The sequence below is a fragment of the Eumetopias jubatus genome, unplaced genomic scaffold (genome assembly GCF_037043125.1).
Source record: "Eumetopias jubatus isolate StellerSeaLion01/CBP00866 unplaced genomic scaffold, mEumJub1_p1.0 scaffold_2, whole genome shotgun sequence".
NCBI lineage: Eukaryota > Metazoa > Chordata > Mammalia > Carnivora > Otariidae > Eumetopias > Eumetopias jubatus.
The window spans coordinates 199351521-199366140 of record NW_028274808.1 but is presented as its reverse complement, the minus strand read 5'-3'; the positions used below and the strand labels follow the sequence as shown (position 1 = coordinate 199366140).

At 58.9% G+C, this 14620-nt stretch overlaps 1 protein-coding gene across 1 annotated transcript in view; it reads right to left on the bottom strand.

Moving 5' to 3' along the window:
- HTRA3 (HtrA serine peptidase 3) overlaps nt 1-476 on the bottom strand; it is a 31890-nt gene extending 31414 nt beyond the window's left edge. Inside the window, exon 1 of the mRNA XM_088021271.1 lies at nt 92-476. Within this exon, the coding sequence (XP_087877397.1) occupies nt 92-476 (385 nt within the window). The remainder of the gene's footprint in view (nt 1-91) is intronic.
- Between the last annotated feature and the right edge of the window lie 14144 nt (nt 477-14620).

The following is a 14620-nucleotide window of genomic DNA, read 5'->3' as shown; positions in this document are numbered from 1 at the left end:
CCTCGAGGCTCCTCCCCAGCTCTGCGCCTCAGTTTCCCCCGGAGGCGCCTTCCCTCACACCCCGCGCCCGTCGCCCGGGCCGAGCGCTTACCCGATGGGCAGGCGCCCTTCTGCAGCTGGCGCACGGGTGTCCCCGAGAGCTCCAGCGCGCGCCGGCTGGCCGCCTGCAGCGCGCACACGTTGGCGTAGGTGTGCCCGTCGGTGCCGCACACAGCGTGCTCCCAGCGGCAGCGGCACACGCCGCGCGCGCACTCCAGGCTCTCCCCGCACGGCGAGTCGAGGGGGCGGCCGCACGGCTCGCCCTCGCTGGCGGCGCACACCAGGCAGCAGTTGCAGAGGTCGGGCACGTAGCCGCCGGGGCAGCGGGGGCTCGGGCACCGCGACACGTCGCAGCGCGCGGGACACGGCGCCGCCGGGGGCTCTCGGGCCAGCGTCAGCGCGGCCAGCGCGGCCAGGAGCAGAGCGCGCGCCGGCATAGCGGCGGGGCCGGGGCCGGGCGGCAGCGCGGGGGACCGGCCGGGGACCAGCGGGGACGCCGAGGCCGTGCCGGGGCCGGGCGGCGGCCGCCTGCGGAGGGGACGGGGACGGGCGCGCGGCCACATGCGCCGGCGGCTCAGGCGGGCGGGCCGCGGGGCCACAGGGGCACGCCGGGCGGGGCGCGCGGACCGGAGAGGAGCCAGCTCCTTCTGGGCCGACACTCGGCGCGCCTGGGAGCCCCGCCGCATTTAAAGGCGCGCGCGCGCGCGGCCCGCCCTCGCTGGAAGGGGCGGTCCGGCCCCTGGGCCAGCCCCGCCCCGGCCCCCGCCGGCCCCCGCCGGCCCCCGCCCGGCCTTCCGGGCCTGGACCCACCAGGCCCCCGGCCTGCCTGGTCTGGGAAAGGCGGGGTATGGGTCAGCTGGTGGGGCCCGAGGGGCGGGGCCGAGGGGTCCGCGGGGCGGAGGGGTCCGCTAGGCACAGGCCTCGGGCCCTCCCAGAGCCCCTGTGCCAGTCCTGTCCGTGCCCCGGGTTCCAAGGACCTGAGCTCCTCCTGTCCCCGGGGACATGGACAGGTCAGATCTCCCGGCTCCTCCTCCCCAGCACGCCCCCTCCCCCAGCTCCAGCGCTGGAAGGGCAGATGTCACCCCTCCTGGCTCCCCACCTCCACCTGGGACAGACCTTCAGGAAGCGCCCGCCTTGTGCCTGACTTCTCACTCTTTACAGCTTGGAGGATGTGACAGTCTGTCTGCCGTGTCTGACAGTTCTGTCTGGGCTTCCAGTCCCAGCTCTCCCTGCTCTGTGACCCTGGGAGTTGGCTACGGCTCTGTGCCTCAGTTTCCCCCTGCCCAGAAGGGCAATGAAGAGCACTTTGCTCCCTCCCAGGATTGGTGGGAGGACCCCAGGGAAGGGGTGGGCTATGCAGCAATGGGACTGGGGTCTGGCAGAGGACACACCAGGAGCTGGTCACCGCCTGGTCAGAGGCTGCGGAAGCAGAAGCAAATCAGAGTGGCGACTCACTGGACAGGAGAAAACGCACGTGTGCAAACGCTGGCCCTGCGGATCCTCACCCTGTGAAGTCTGGGAAGGCTGGCTCGCTTCATGATGCTTTTTTTAAATGCATAAAACAAGTCTGTTGCACAGCGTTAGAAGGGCTACTGGAATACGGGCATTAAAGGTATAGAACAACAAATCAGTCCATGATACACACGGGCTTCTTGGTGAGCATGTTAAGTAACATCTGGCCAGTGGCAGGGGCACCAGCCAAGACTTCCAGGCGGTGCTGAGCAGAAGGGATACTTGGGGGGCCCGCAGCGGCTAGGGTGGCCTGGAAATGTGCTGTCACCCCTCAGGGCAGTGCTTCTGCGTGCCTGGATGCTATGGTGCCCAGAAGAACAGAGACCACAGGCAGGGCCAGGAGCTCATTTCTTCTCACCCCTTTGTCTACAGATGGGGAAACTGAGTCTCCAGAGAGGCTCCAGGGCTGGCAGCTGCTGCAGACGGGAGCCATACGAGCCTCTGTCACTCCTCTGTCACTTATGAGTGACAGCGACTGTTGCTTCTGGGCCCCGGGGGGCCCTGCATACATCATTTGACTCAATATTCATGGCGCCGAGGACGCGGCTATTAGGATCCTTATGGGGAGGCTGCAGAAGGGGAAGGTCACAGCGTGTGGCAGGCAGGCTGGGACTCAGCTCTGGGCCTTTCTGCCAGTCAGGTCCAAGCTCTTCCCTCGAGACCACACTGCCCCCAATGGCCACCTATGACCTCTACAACCGCCTGGCTAAGGGGATATCCATTCCTTGTACGGATGGGGAAACTGAGGCCCAGAGCGAAAGGACGCATACAAGCTTCCCTCCCGTGCTTGGAAGCCGGGGTGTGGCCCCTGGGGTCGTCTCTGTTCTCCCCTGACGTGGCTGGGCTCCGGGAGGCTGCAGTGAGCAGGGCCGGGGCGGGGGGGGCGGGCAGAGTGCTCTGCGGGCTCACAGGGATGTCCATTTCCTGACGTCAGGGGCAGCTGCTGGGGAGACCGTGGGAGCAGCGCCCCCTGCCGCTCCTGCTCCTTCCTGCCTCCCGCTCCGCAGACGGGGACACCCCCACGAGCATCCGACGGCGTTGGAACCCCTTCCCGGGATCTGAATCTCTCCCGGAGCCCTGCTCACCTGTGGGTGTGCGTTCCTTGAAGGGGGGCGCTTTGGCGAGGGGCGGAGGCTCTGCTGCCATCAGGACCTACGCGGGATGGGAGGCACCTTGTCCTCAGTCCAGGCTTCTGGGCTGGCGCCCCGGGGCACCCCACCGGGCCCTCTCTGCTATGCTCTGGCCGCCCCCGCCTCCGACATCTCCCCCGAGTGCTGGGAGGCTATTTTGTCTTCATAAATTTATCATTCAGTCATGTATATTTACTCCCCCTTACCCCCACCCCCATGTTTAAGGCTCTTTACAAACAAGAACAGATAAAAAGGAGAACAGAGCAAAACAAAACAAAACAAAAAAGAGGGGTGGAAAAGTAATGGAAAGCCAGAGGTGAAGTTGATATACAAACTCTTACCATGAGATGATATTTTTTAGCCCGTGCCCATAAACGTGGCTCTGAGCTTCCTAGTCACCAGGGCAAAGAGGGAAACATGATGTCCGTGTGATGAGAACAAGCAGCCTCTCTTTTCTCACCATCGGGAGGGGAGAAGGGTTCCCCAGAGAGCCTCAGAAAGAAGATGTGGCCAGTGTCCTGGCAGTGAGCCCTATGGGATTCCCCATAAAATACTCCTTGGTGGGACCAGGGACAAGATGGCCTGGGGCTTCCACAAGAAGTTCCATCAGTCAGCAGCTGTGAACTGGATTTCCCGGTGGGGTTGTGGGTGGGGAGGCGACTGCTTCGGCTGTAGTGCCCGAGCTTGGCAGAAAGTCCCGGAAGCTAATTCGGGAGCAGGGGCTGAGATGCTGGAGTGGGTGAGAGCCGCCTCAGCCGCTCACTCATGAGCACGCCTGCCTCACGCTGGGCCTCCCCAGAAAACACAATCACAGGGGAAGAGCTCCATGAACCTTTGTTCGGTGAATGGGCTGGGCTCAGCCCACGTGACATGGGGCATACAACACAGCAGGGCCAGAAGGTTCTAGAAGAGGGGAGAGGATCTGTGGGGACTGAAGGCCCTCAGAACCGTGTAACTGCCGTGGCAGCCTCTAACAAAACGTAGCCCATGTCAGCATGGGTGAGGGAGGGGACCCGGCACGGCCACAGCAGAGGGCATCCTATCCCATACCCTGCCTCATCTGTGCGCTCATGAGGAGCGCCTGCTGGGGGACACCCTGACACTCTGGGGCAAAGGGATACTTTCTGTGGGGCTCCAGGTCCTGTGCCTGTGGGTGGGGTCTCTGGCTGTGAACGGTGCCCTTGCTCCGGGTTATTATCCGACCACCATCTAGGTCATGTCTGATCCAGCTCCAGATGGCAGCCCCTTGCCGAGAGGGGACAGGGTCTCATTTCCCCAGGGCTGGTGCACGCTGGGCGTCGGACAATGTTACCTACACTGATCAGAATGGAATTGAGTGCACCCGGGCCGGACTTGGGCTGCCTCTCCCTGGGCACCGCCATCCCGCACCTCCACCTCTGCAGGGAGCCGGATGGCGGCGCTGGGCCCTGGTCCTCAGGCCGAGCTGTCCGAACTCCTGGCAGCCTCTACCTTGTCACCTGACCCTTGTCCAGGCCCTGGGCTTCCCATCGGATGAGGTCATGGCTGATGTCACTTGGGGACCTCAAAGACCATCCCTGGCCACACCTTGGCCTGCGATAAGACTCATCAGCCCACATCAGTGGGTGACTCAGAGGGTGGGGTGTGAGGGGCAGTGACGCGGGCCATATCTGTCTGCAGGCCCCTCCCCTTGGCATTCACCACACTTGGAGGCCATGAGTCCCTCTGAGGGGGAGACTTCCCTCCTCACCCTTGCCCAGCTTCCTTCCTCTTCCTGTGCCACGCGGGGCCCCCTGGCCTCGATGGGGGAGGGGGCAAGGGCAGCAGCGGCCGGCACTCATTACTGCCCCTGGGGACCCTGTGACATTGGCGCCATTAGGATCCCCTTTGGCAGGTGCAGCAGCCAGGGCACAGAGAGGTGGGGTACCGTGGTCAAGGTCACACAGCCTGCCTGAGGAAGAGCCAAGATTTGGACCCAGGCTGGCTCCAGAGCACATGCCTGGGGCCACACCACAACACCTGTATGATGCTGGGACAGAAGGGAGCCCAGGCTCCCGGCAGGGGCCGCTCCAGGGCTCAGGGGAACAGAGCGCCTTCCCGCGTGGGTGGCGTTCTAGAGGTGCTCTGACAGCTAGAGAAGGGTTTGCCGGGCAGAGCAGAAGTGAGAGAGCCCAGGGACATGGTGCGGGGGTGCAAACGGGCCCAGCCAGGTGAAGGAGGGCAGACTTCTCTCCAGCAGACGTGGTCAACTGTTCTGAAGACAGCTCGTGCTGACTACACGAAGGCTTGGGCTGGCTGGAAGGGGGTGCACAGAAGGCGGGGGACCCCTAGGGGCTGCTGTAGGTATCCAGATGCAAGACGGTGCCTCAGGGCCAGGTCCTTCGGGGCAAGTGACAGAAAGCCCAGCTCAAACCGGCCTCAGCAACAGGGAGCTTACCTTCCTGACTGGTGCACAGTGAGCTAGCATCAGGTGTGGCCTGATCCAGGGACTCCCGACGTCCTCCGGCCTGTGTGGACTGTGCTCCCAGTGTGACCTTGGACAGAGCAGAACCAGGCGCCCCCCTTTAGGGCGGCTTTCTCCAGCAGTCTGGCAAAAGTCTCAGCACATCTTATTGGCCCTGGTGGCTCTCACGTCCATCCCAGACCCAGTCACGGAGCCAACGGAGTCGGGAGCTGCCTCCTGGCTAGCACTGATCACCTACTGGGCTCCGCATTTTCCAGCAGGACGATATGGCAGGAAGGTGTGTCTCAGAGACTGAGCTGGAAGAAGCCACACAGTGAATGGCACCAGCAGACCTGGGCATCCTCTTCACAGGCTTCCTGACGGGCTAGCCGGCCTCTGCTCATAGACCTCTGATGACAGGGAGCTCACTGCCCATCAACTTAATCCCTTCAGTTGCTAGAATGTTCTTCCTTTGAGTTAAATTCTGCTTCTGTAACTCTCACGTTTGGACTCTGCTAGACCCCAGAAGGCTATAGAGAATACATCAGTCCCCTCATCTACAGAAGAAGGCTGTACACATCTGAGGCCGGCCCCCAGTTGTTTCTTCTCTAGGCATTTGCTGTGTGACCTGGGGCCCCAGTTTCCTATCTACTGGAGGGTGAGAAGGAGGAGCCTTCCTCCTGGGGCTCCCAAGGGCCAAAGGAGGAGGCAGGCAGGGTGCTAGGATGTCCCCCAAGATTCCTGCCCCCCCCGGTATGCACACCACACATAATTCCTTTCCCCTTGAGTGTGGGTGGGCCTGACTTAATCAGGTGAGCCCTTAAAAAAGACTAGTCCCTTCCTGAAGTCAGAGACTTGAAGTGTACAGAGCATGGAAGTGTGAGGGGCGCATGAAGGGGGCTGTGATACAAGCATCCAGGGCGACGTCTCAGAGCTGAGCAGCCCCCAGCTGACAGTCAGCAAGGAAATAGGAACCTCAGTCCTACACCCACAAGGAAGTGAATTCTGCCAACACCCCAAAGGACCTGAAGACAACTCCTTCACTGAACCTCCAGTCAGGGGTGCCACTGGCTGGCCCCCTGTGACACTCTGCATGAGGACTGGCCAAAATGTGCTACCCCTTGACCCAAGGAGACAGTGAGACACTAAATGGGTGTTGTTTTAAGCCACTGGGTTTGTGACCATTTGTGACACGGCACAGAAAATCAACACGGGATGAGGGCTGAGGGAGCGTGGGGTAACCTAAGGGCACGGGGAGTGAGTCGGGGGAGGTAGGGCCATGGCCCAGCAAGGGTGGGGATGAGGCCTGGAGAAGGGGAGGGGCCCCACTGCAGCCGGGGTGGTTGAGTGGCTCACCCAGCTCTGCCCTCTCTCGGGGCGTTTCCTTAAATTCTGGGAACAACGCCAGAAGGGGTGCTGGTTATACCCATTTCGTGGATGCAGGGAACTGAGCTAGGAAAGTTTGAGTGGCTTTCCCAAGGCCCCTAAGCCACTGGATGGACTCAGGACTAGAAAACAGTTGGATCTGACCCCAAAGTCCATGTTCTGTTCTCAGCACTACATAACCGAGACCCAGGAAGGGCAGATGGGTTGCTAAGACAACCAGGCTCATGGACAAAAGGTCACCTTGACTGAGCCTCTACCACGTGACAGCACAAACCCTGACCGGATCCTCCAAAGAAGCTGCTATTACTGACATGCCCATTTCACACATTTAGAAAGCAGGGCACAGAGAGGGTCAGTGACTTGCCCAAGGTCACACAGCAAGCGAGCCACAGAATCAGGATTAGAACCCAGGCAGCGGGACTTGTGCCTCCTATGCAAAAGCTGGTTTGGGACTAGCTGATGGGGAGGCTCAGTCAGGAGAGCAGACACAAGGCGGGCAGCGGAGGGGTCTGGCTGATTGAAATTTTGAGCTCAGGACTGCCTGGACAGCAGGGGCTTGGTCTCTTTTTTAAGACAACAATTCTCAGCTTTGACTGTTTGCAGCCTGGGCTCTTCTTGGAAATCGCCACACCCCACCCTATCCCCGATGGGAGGAGTTGGACCTCACCCCTCTCCTGGGAGGGCATGTGCTGTCTGCTCCGTCTCGGGATGGCCAGCCCCACCCACTCAGCTGGTGGCACAGCTCAGAGGAGAGGCCGGTCCTTCAGTCCCTGAGGCCTCATCCTCATAGGAGCTGGGGGGCTGGTCGATGCCCCCAAAACATCGCTCTGGCCATCCAGAGGTGTTAAGCATGGGCCAGCTTGTCAGGAATGGTGGGCAGGGGTCTGGAGCCCCTTTCTCCTTGCCCCTGGGCCAAGCTGCTCTTCGGGTCCCCTGAGCTGTGTCCTCAGGGTCCCAGGGACCTGCTGTGCCTCAGATCTGAGGGTGAGGAGGGCGCTGACGGCCATCGGGGGCGCCCCTCAAAGCCTTCACGCTGTGACGCGACACAGGTGTCCCCAGGCCTGCCCTCCCCCAACGGTCCCAGCGCCAAGCCCTGTCTGGGCACCTAGCGTGTGCCCTGTAGTTTTAGTCCTCATGTGTCCCTATGGAGGATCTCTTACCACCCCCACATCACAGGGAGGAACACTGAGGTTCAGAGAGGTGAAGTGACTCGCCCAATGTCACACAGCGGGCCTTGGTTTGGGGGTGGTGTGGGCTGGGAACGTGATGGTGTCCAGTTGGAGGCTGGGGTCACACGGTCACAAGAAGCCAGAGCTAGAAGCCCACCAGGTGTGGTCCCAATGGGCTTGCACACCTTCGGGGAGGGGAGCCCCTCTCCCACACCCACCAGCACAGCCCACCTGCTTCGTTCCTCCAGCATCCCCTCTGTCGGCAGCACCCCATACCCCACGCGGCCCCTGCCAGGCTCGGCTCCCACAGCGACCCCGGGCCTCTCAGGCTGGACCCTGGGCAGACCTCCCAGTGCCCACCCTGCATCGGTGTCAGGCTCTGGACACAGATCCCGCTGTCTTCCTGGAACTGACCCCCATTTTTCCAATCAACAGGCACCAAGTTTCACGGCCTTCATCTTGAAGCTCAGGTGGAACTGAACCGAGCAACATTTGAGGGTACGCTCTGATAGGCCCAGCCCATCGGCATGTCCCGCCCCCTTCCACGGTGATTGGTTCAGGGGTGGGTCCTATAACCAATGAGAGTCAATTCCATGTAAGGACTCGTTTGCTGGCGCTATGGGGAAGAGACATTTTTTTCCTCCAGCCCAGTCTTTTTCTTTCCTTGGGTGCAAGAATCAGGAGCGTCTGATGACCTTGAGGGGTGTGTCTGCCTTGCAATGAAGCCACACGAAAAGTGGAACTGAGAGAAGGAGAGAAAACAAGCAGGTCTGGAGCCTGGATCATGCCATGCCTGAAGCTGTACTCTGTTCTTAGTGGATTAAGCCAGTAAACTCCTATGATGTTGAGAGCAGCAGGGTTGGGTTTCCTGTGGTTACCTGCAGCTTAGATTGTTGTACAGAGGCCATGCTCAGCCAGACCCCGACAGTAAACATAGATGAGGAGCGCTCAGCCTAGGGGTGGGGATTATGCACCTACTGTTTATAGAGCGCCCGTAACGTGCTGGGCACTGTGTCCTTTATGCCCACACAAGGTCCCCACTTTACAGGTGAGGACCTGAGGCTAAGAGCAGTGAAGTGGCTCTCCCAGGGCTGGGATTTGAACGCCGGTGTGTTTCACACAGAGCCTGTGGGGTTCCTTTCTCCAGGCAGCCCCTCCCCGGCGCTGCACCTGTGCCTGGAGCCCAGAGCCTGGCCTCCCTGGACATCTGGAACCGGGGAGCATCTGGCTGCAGGTGGGAAGCCTGGGCATGGCTGATGCCTGGTGCTCGGGGGGAGCACACGACATCACCATGAGCCAGCTCCGTGACCCCGAGTGCTCAGGCTCTGCCACATCTTGCCGTGTGACTATCAGAGCCCAGTCTCTCCTCCTTAAGGGGGACACACTTGGCTCCCACCCTCTTGTGCCCTGCTCCTCTCCCGGCAGCTGACAGGGGACCAGCTGACCAGGCGGTAGAGAACCGAGGCCCCCTACCGCTCTCAGCCTGAGTGCTGCCCTCCTGAGGGCAGATGCACCCCACTCCGCCCACCTTCCTGGAAGATGGTCTCTGCCCTTCCCCCATCCGCTCGCCCTTTGGCTCTCATCCATCCCTGACCCACGTCCCTGCCCGCGCAAGTCCTGGCCCGCACATCCGGGGTCCCTGTCCTCAGGACCCTCACTGCAGGGACTTCCTTCTCCATCCCTCCTTGGTTCTGGCTCCACGTCCGGTGCTGGCATCCCCAGAAAGGACTGCACTTCCAAAATCTCAGTCTGCAACAACTGACCCCCCACTCAGTTCTGAAAACGATTAACAGCTTCACTGACATATAATTCACATGCCATACAATCCACCCGACAAAGCATATGATTCCGTGGTTTTTAGTAAATTCACAGAGATGTGCGACCATCACCACAATTCATTTTAGAACGTTTTGTGTCGCCCCCAAGCAAACCCTATACCCGTTAGCAGTCACCCTCCTTTCCCCCTTCTCCCAGCCCCAGAAACCAATAATGTGCTTTCTGTCTGTATACATCTGCCCAATCCAGACATTTCGTGCAAATGGAATCCTACAGAGGTGGCCTTCTGTGACTGGTTCTTCCACTCAGTGTGATGTTTTCAAGGCTCATCCACACGGTGGCACCTGTCAGTGCTTTGTCTCTTTCTACAGCTGAGTAACATCCCACTGCACAGACGCACCACGCCGTTTACCCAACCGTCCATTGGTGAACGTTTGGGTGGTTTCCATTTTTCAGCTATTATGAAAAATGCTAGGAACACGTATGTACAAGCTGTATGTGGATGTAGGCTCACAGTTCTCCGGAGCACAGACCTAGGAGCGGAATTGCTGGGCCACGTGGTGCCTCTGAGTTCAACCGTCGGAGGAACCGATATACTGTCAGCCGAGGTGACTGCAGAGTCTTACCTTCCCACCAGCAGCGGACGTATGAGACTCCCGTTTCTCTGCATCCTTGCCAACTCTTGTTATTTCCACCCTTAAAAAAGTTAATACAGTCGTTCTAATACATATGAAGTGGCAACTCTTTGTGGCTTCGATTTGCATTTCCCTGATGACCAATGACATGGAACATGTTTCCATGTGCTCTTTGGCCATTTGCATGTCTTCCTTGGAGAAACATCTGTTCCAATCCTTTGCCCATCCTTCAGTTGGGTTGTCTTTTTAAAAATATTGAGTTGCAAGAGTTACTGGTATATTCTGGATAAAAGCCCCTTCAGCAAATATATGATTTGCAAATATTTTTCTCCCATTCTTAGGGCAGTCTGTTAACTGGTGTCCTTTGAAGCACAAGAGTCTAATTTTGATGAAGTCCAATGTGTCTGTTTCTGTGTTTGTTGCCTGTGCTTTTTGGTGTCATATTTGAGAAGGCCTCGTCTAACCCAAGGTCATAAAGACTTACTCCTGCATTTTCCCCTGAGAGCTTTTGGCTTTAGCTCTTCCTTTTGGGTCTGTGACCCCTTCTGGGTCATTTCTGTGTGTGGCGTGAGGTAGGGGTCTTGCTGTACTCACCTGCCTGGGGACGTCCCCCCCTCACCCCAACCACCAAGCAGGGGTCCCCAGCTCCGAGCCAAGACCCTTTTCCCACTGCATTTCTCCCCGGTGATGCCACCTTCTTCCACGTGTATGAGGTTCTTATTTGGAGATTATTATAGACTTGAAGAAAAGTTGTAAGAATAATCCCAAGAATACCATACACCTGCCCCAGATTCCCCCAGTGTTTCTGCCTCTCTCCCTCACGCACATTTTCTTCTGAACTGTTTGAGGGTGAGTTGTAGACACATTGTGCCTTTACTCCTAAATTCCTTGGCAGGCATGTCCCCTTACAGATTCACAGCACAATGACCAAAGTCAGACTCAGCTCTGCTTCAGGGGAACCCAAGCAAGATGGGGTGAGACAAATTGAGTGCCTGGCCTGAGAGCCTGAGGTCAGGCTGGAACCCAGCCCAGGAAGGAGCTAGGAGACCAGGAAACGTCCGGCCTTTCTGCGGCTGTGGCCACCACAGAGGAGGCTGGCTCACCATCCGCTCTGCATTCGAGGCTTACAGAGACGGAGAGAGGTGCTGCCCTGGACGGGATGTAGGTACAGAGTGGGGTTCTCTTCCCAGGCCCAGCCAGAGTGCACTGCTCCAGCTGCCAGCCCTCAGAGTATCTGGAATGTCCCACCCCTGGGAATGGGGACTTAGGGACTGGCCAGGAGGGAGCAGCCGAGGGTGACTCTGTGGCTGGAGTGTAGGCGGGAGACACGCAGGGAAAAGTGGGTGGGCTCAGACCAAGGATGCCAGGCCCTGGTGGGGGGCTTGGATTTGATTCTAAGTGTGATGGGGCCACCGTGGGGCTGGCGAGCGAGCTGTGTGTCCATAAGCTTGGCACTGGCTGTGGGTAAGGGATGGGGAGGCCGGAACCGGGAGAGGACAGTGTCCACCGTGGGCGCAGAGCCTCTGTGGCCCTTGGGGTTGCCGGCACGATGCCCCTTCAGCCTCCACTCCTCCCACGTGGATGTGCTCCTTGAAAACCCCTCCAGGCATGTCACAGGAGGCGGCCCGTGAAGGAAGGAGCCCGTGGCATGTTCTCAGCCAGCGTGCGGCAGCGGCCCTGTAATTATCCTGCACTGAGGGCAGGAGGGTTCAGCCGCCGGCTGCCTCGGTTCCCTGCCCCAGGTCGCCCGGCCGTGTGCCCCCCCCAGCCCAGCTGTGGCTTTGTGCAGATGCGGCACTTCCACCCCTGCCCTCCCCCCCGACAGCCAGCCTCGGTGACCTCACCCCTGGGACACGTCCCCTGACGCACCCCTGATGCACCCCTGCCGGTGGGCCTGTGCGAGGCTCCCCCCACCACCCCCGTCTCTATTCCCAGCCTCAACGGGCTCCCTGCACAGACATTTCCGTCTCCTCCTGTCTCCAGGCCTCGCTCTTGCAACTGTCCCCCTAGGACGCACTTTCCGCTCTTCTTTGCAGAAGGGTGGCAACATCACCTGCATTTTCCCGGCTGCCGCAGCAGGGCCCAAAAACTGGCCCACGGTCAGTGAACCCGAATCCGTATTTTGCTGAAGCTAACTCGGAGGATGTGTCTGGAGGCCTGGGGACTCACGCCCTGCCACCTATCTCCCCTGAGGCCACAGGACCAAGCCGAGACCGAAGCCCAGGGCGCAGGGTCTGTGTCTCCTCGCTCCTGGGGGAGTGGGTGGCTGTCCCAGAGGTGAGGACGTGCAGGAGGAGCGGGTGGGGACTCCCGCCTCCCTCATGCCGCAGAGTCACTGCTCCTTTCATGTTTTTGTGGTGAGGACGTTTCCGATCTGCCCTCTGGAGCTTGCACATGTGTGGGACTGTGCTGTCACCCTTAGCCACCATTCATCTCCTAGCCAAGGTCCCTGTCCTCCAACCAGCATCTCCACACCCCCCCCCTCCAGCCCCGGCCACCTCTGCTCTGGTGTCTGTTTCTGGGAGCTCGGCTGTTTCAGATCCCGCATGGGAGTGAGAGCACGCAGTTTTCGTCAGTGTCTGACTCACTTCAGTCTGCCTGACGCCCCCCAGGCCCATCCGTGTTGTTGCGAGTGGCAGGATTTTGTTCTTTCTCACGGCTGAAGAATACCCGCTGTCTGCACGCACCTCATCTTCTTCGGCCACCCCTCCCTTGGTGGGCACTTGGGGTGTGTCCATGTGTCGGCTGTTGAGAAGACGCTGCCGTGAACATAAGGGGCACACGCGATTCCTCCGGATCCTGTTTGCCCGCCCTTTGCATCTATACCCAGGACTGGGATCGTAGAGCAGCTCTAGTTTTCGTTTTCTGAGGAGCCCCCATCCTGTTCTCCAGAGTGGCCGCGCCAGCTTGCATTCCCGCCCACGGGGCTCGAGGGGCGCTTCCCTCCGCATCCTCCCAGCACCTGCTGCTTCTTGTCTTTGATAGGAGCCATTCTGACAGGTGTGAGGTCAGAGCTCAGTGTGGTTCTGACTTGTACTTCCTGATGAAGAATGATGTTGAGCATCTTTTCACGTGCCCATTTGGTCATTTTTATGTCTTCTTTGGAAGTTGTATGAGTTCCTTTTCTTTGTTGGATATAAAGTCTTACCAGATAAGTGGTTGGAAAATATCTTCTTCCACTCCGTAGGCTACCTTTCATTTTGGGGACGGCTTTCACATTTTCCTCTTCATGTCATCTTGTCAGGTGGAAACACAGGGGTTTGTTTTCATAGGAAGCTCGAATGTGCACAGATGCCCAGCAGCCAAAAGCGTGGCATATGCTGCTTGGTAAATAATTCTCTGCTGTGCACACACCTTCTCTGACCTGCTCTGTGAGGCTGGGCCAGGGCTTTGCAGGTGGGTCACTACACACTGGGGCTCTGCACACAGGAGTTTTGCAGTCACTTTCTCTGACCTCCTCTGTGGGGCTGGGCCAGGACTTCGCAGTCGGAGGCTCTGCACACAGGGCTCTGCACACTGGGGTTCTGCACACCGGGCTTCTGCAGTCACCTTCCCTAACCTGCTCCATGAGGCTGGGCCAGGACTTCACAGTTGGAGGCTCTGCACACAGGGCTCTGTACACTGGGGTTCTGCACACCAGGGTTCTGCAGTCACCTTCCCTAACCTGCTCTGTGAGGCTGGGCCAGGACTTCGCAGTTGGAAGCTCTGCACACAGGGCTCTGCACACTGGGGTTCTGCACACCAGGGTTCTGCAGTCATCTTCTCTGACCTGCTCTGTGAGGCTTGGCCAGGGCTCTGTAGGCCGGGACTCTGTGGTTCCAAATCTTGGCAGGCAACAGGACAACGTGTAGAATTTTGAAGGAAAAGCATCGCCTCCCCCAAGAATTTCATTCCAATCAAGCTTCTCTTGGTTTGTGAAAGAAGTGTGCAGGTGTTTTTAGATCGTCGGGAGCTCAGAAAATGTGTTCCCCTCTACTCTCCCTGAGAAAGACCCCTTAGAGATGAACAAAGGGGATTCACATCATCTGTTGAACCATCAGGAGGTTGTGGTATGGAGGACAGGCAGATGTGAAGGTGGTCAATCACAGAGTCGGGCTAAGTAATTATGCATTGCTTACAAAATCACGAGTGTCAACATTATTTCTAAGGGCAAAGGTATACAATTTATTTGTTCAATAAATAATAAACATCGCAGACCTGCAGTGGGCAGAGCGAGGTCCCTGCTCTGTGGGGTTGGCATCAAATGGAAGAGGCCAAGAACGAAGGAGTTAGCATAACAGGTGTCTGGCGCTCTGACGGCGCTGGGGGGCATGAGCCAGCTGAGCGGGATGTTGAGGCAGCCAGGAAGGCCTCGCTGGGATGGGGACATTCAGCCCTAATTGAAGGAAGTGAAGGAGGGGGGTCCTGTGGGTTTGTGAAGAGAAGGGTGCCAGGCAGCAGGAAGAACATGTGCAAAGGCCCTGAGGCAGGGGGTTGTTTGGGGTGCTCTGGAACCCAGCAATCGAGGGGACAGCTATTGGAATGAGATGGGAGAAGGAAGGTGGTGGGGTC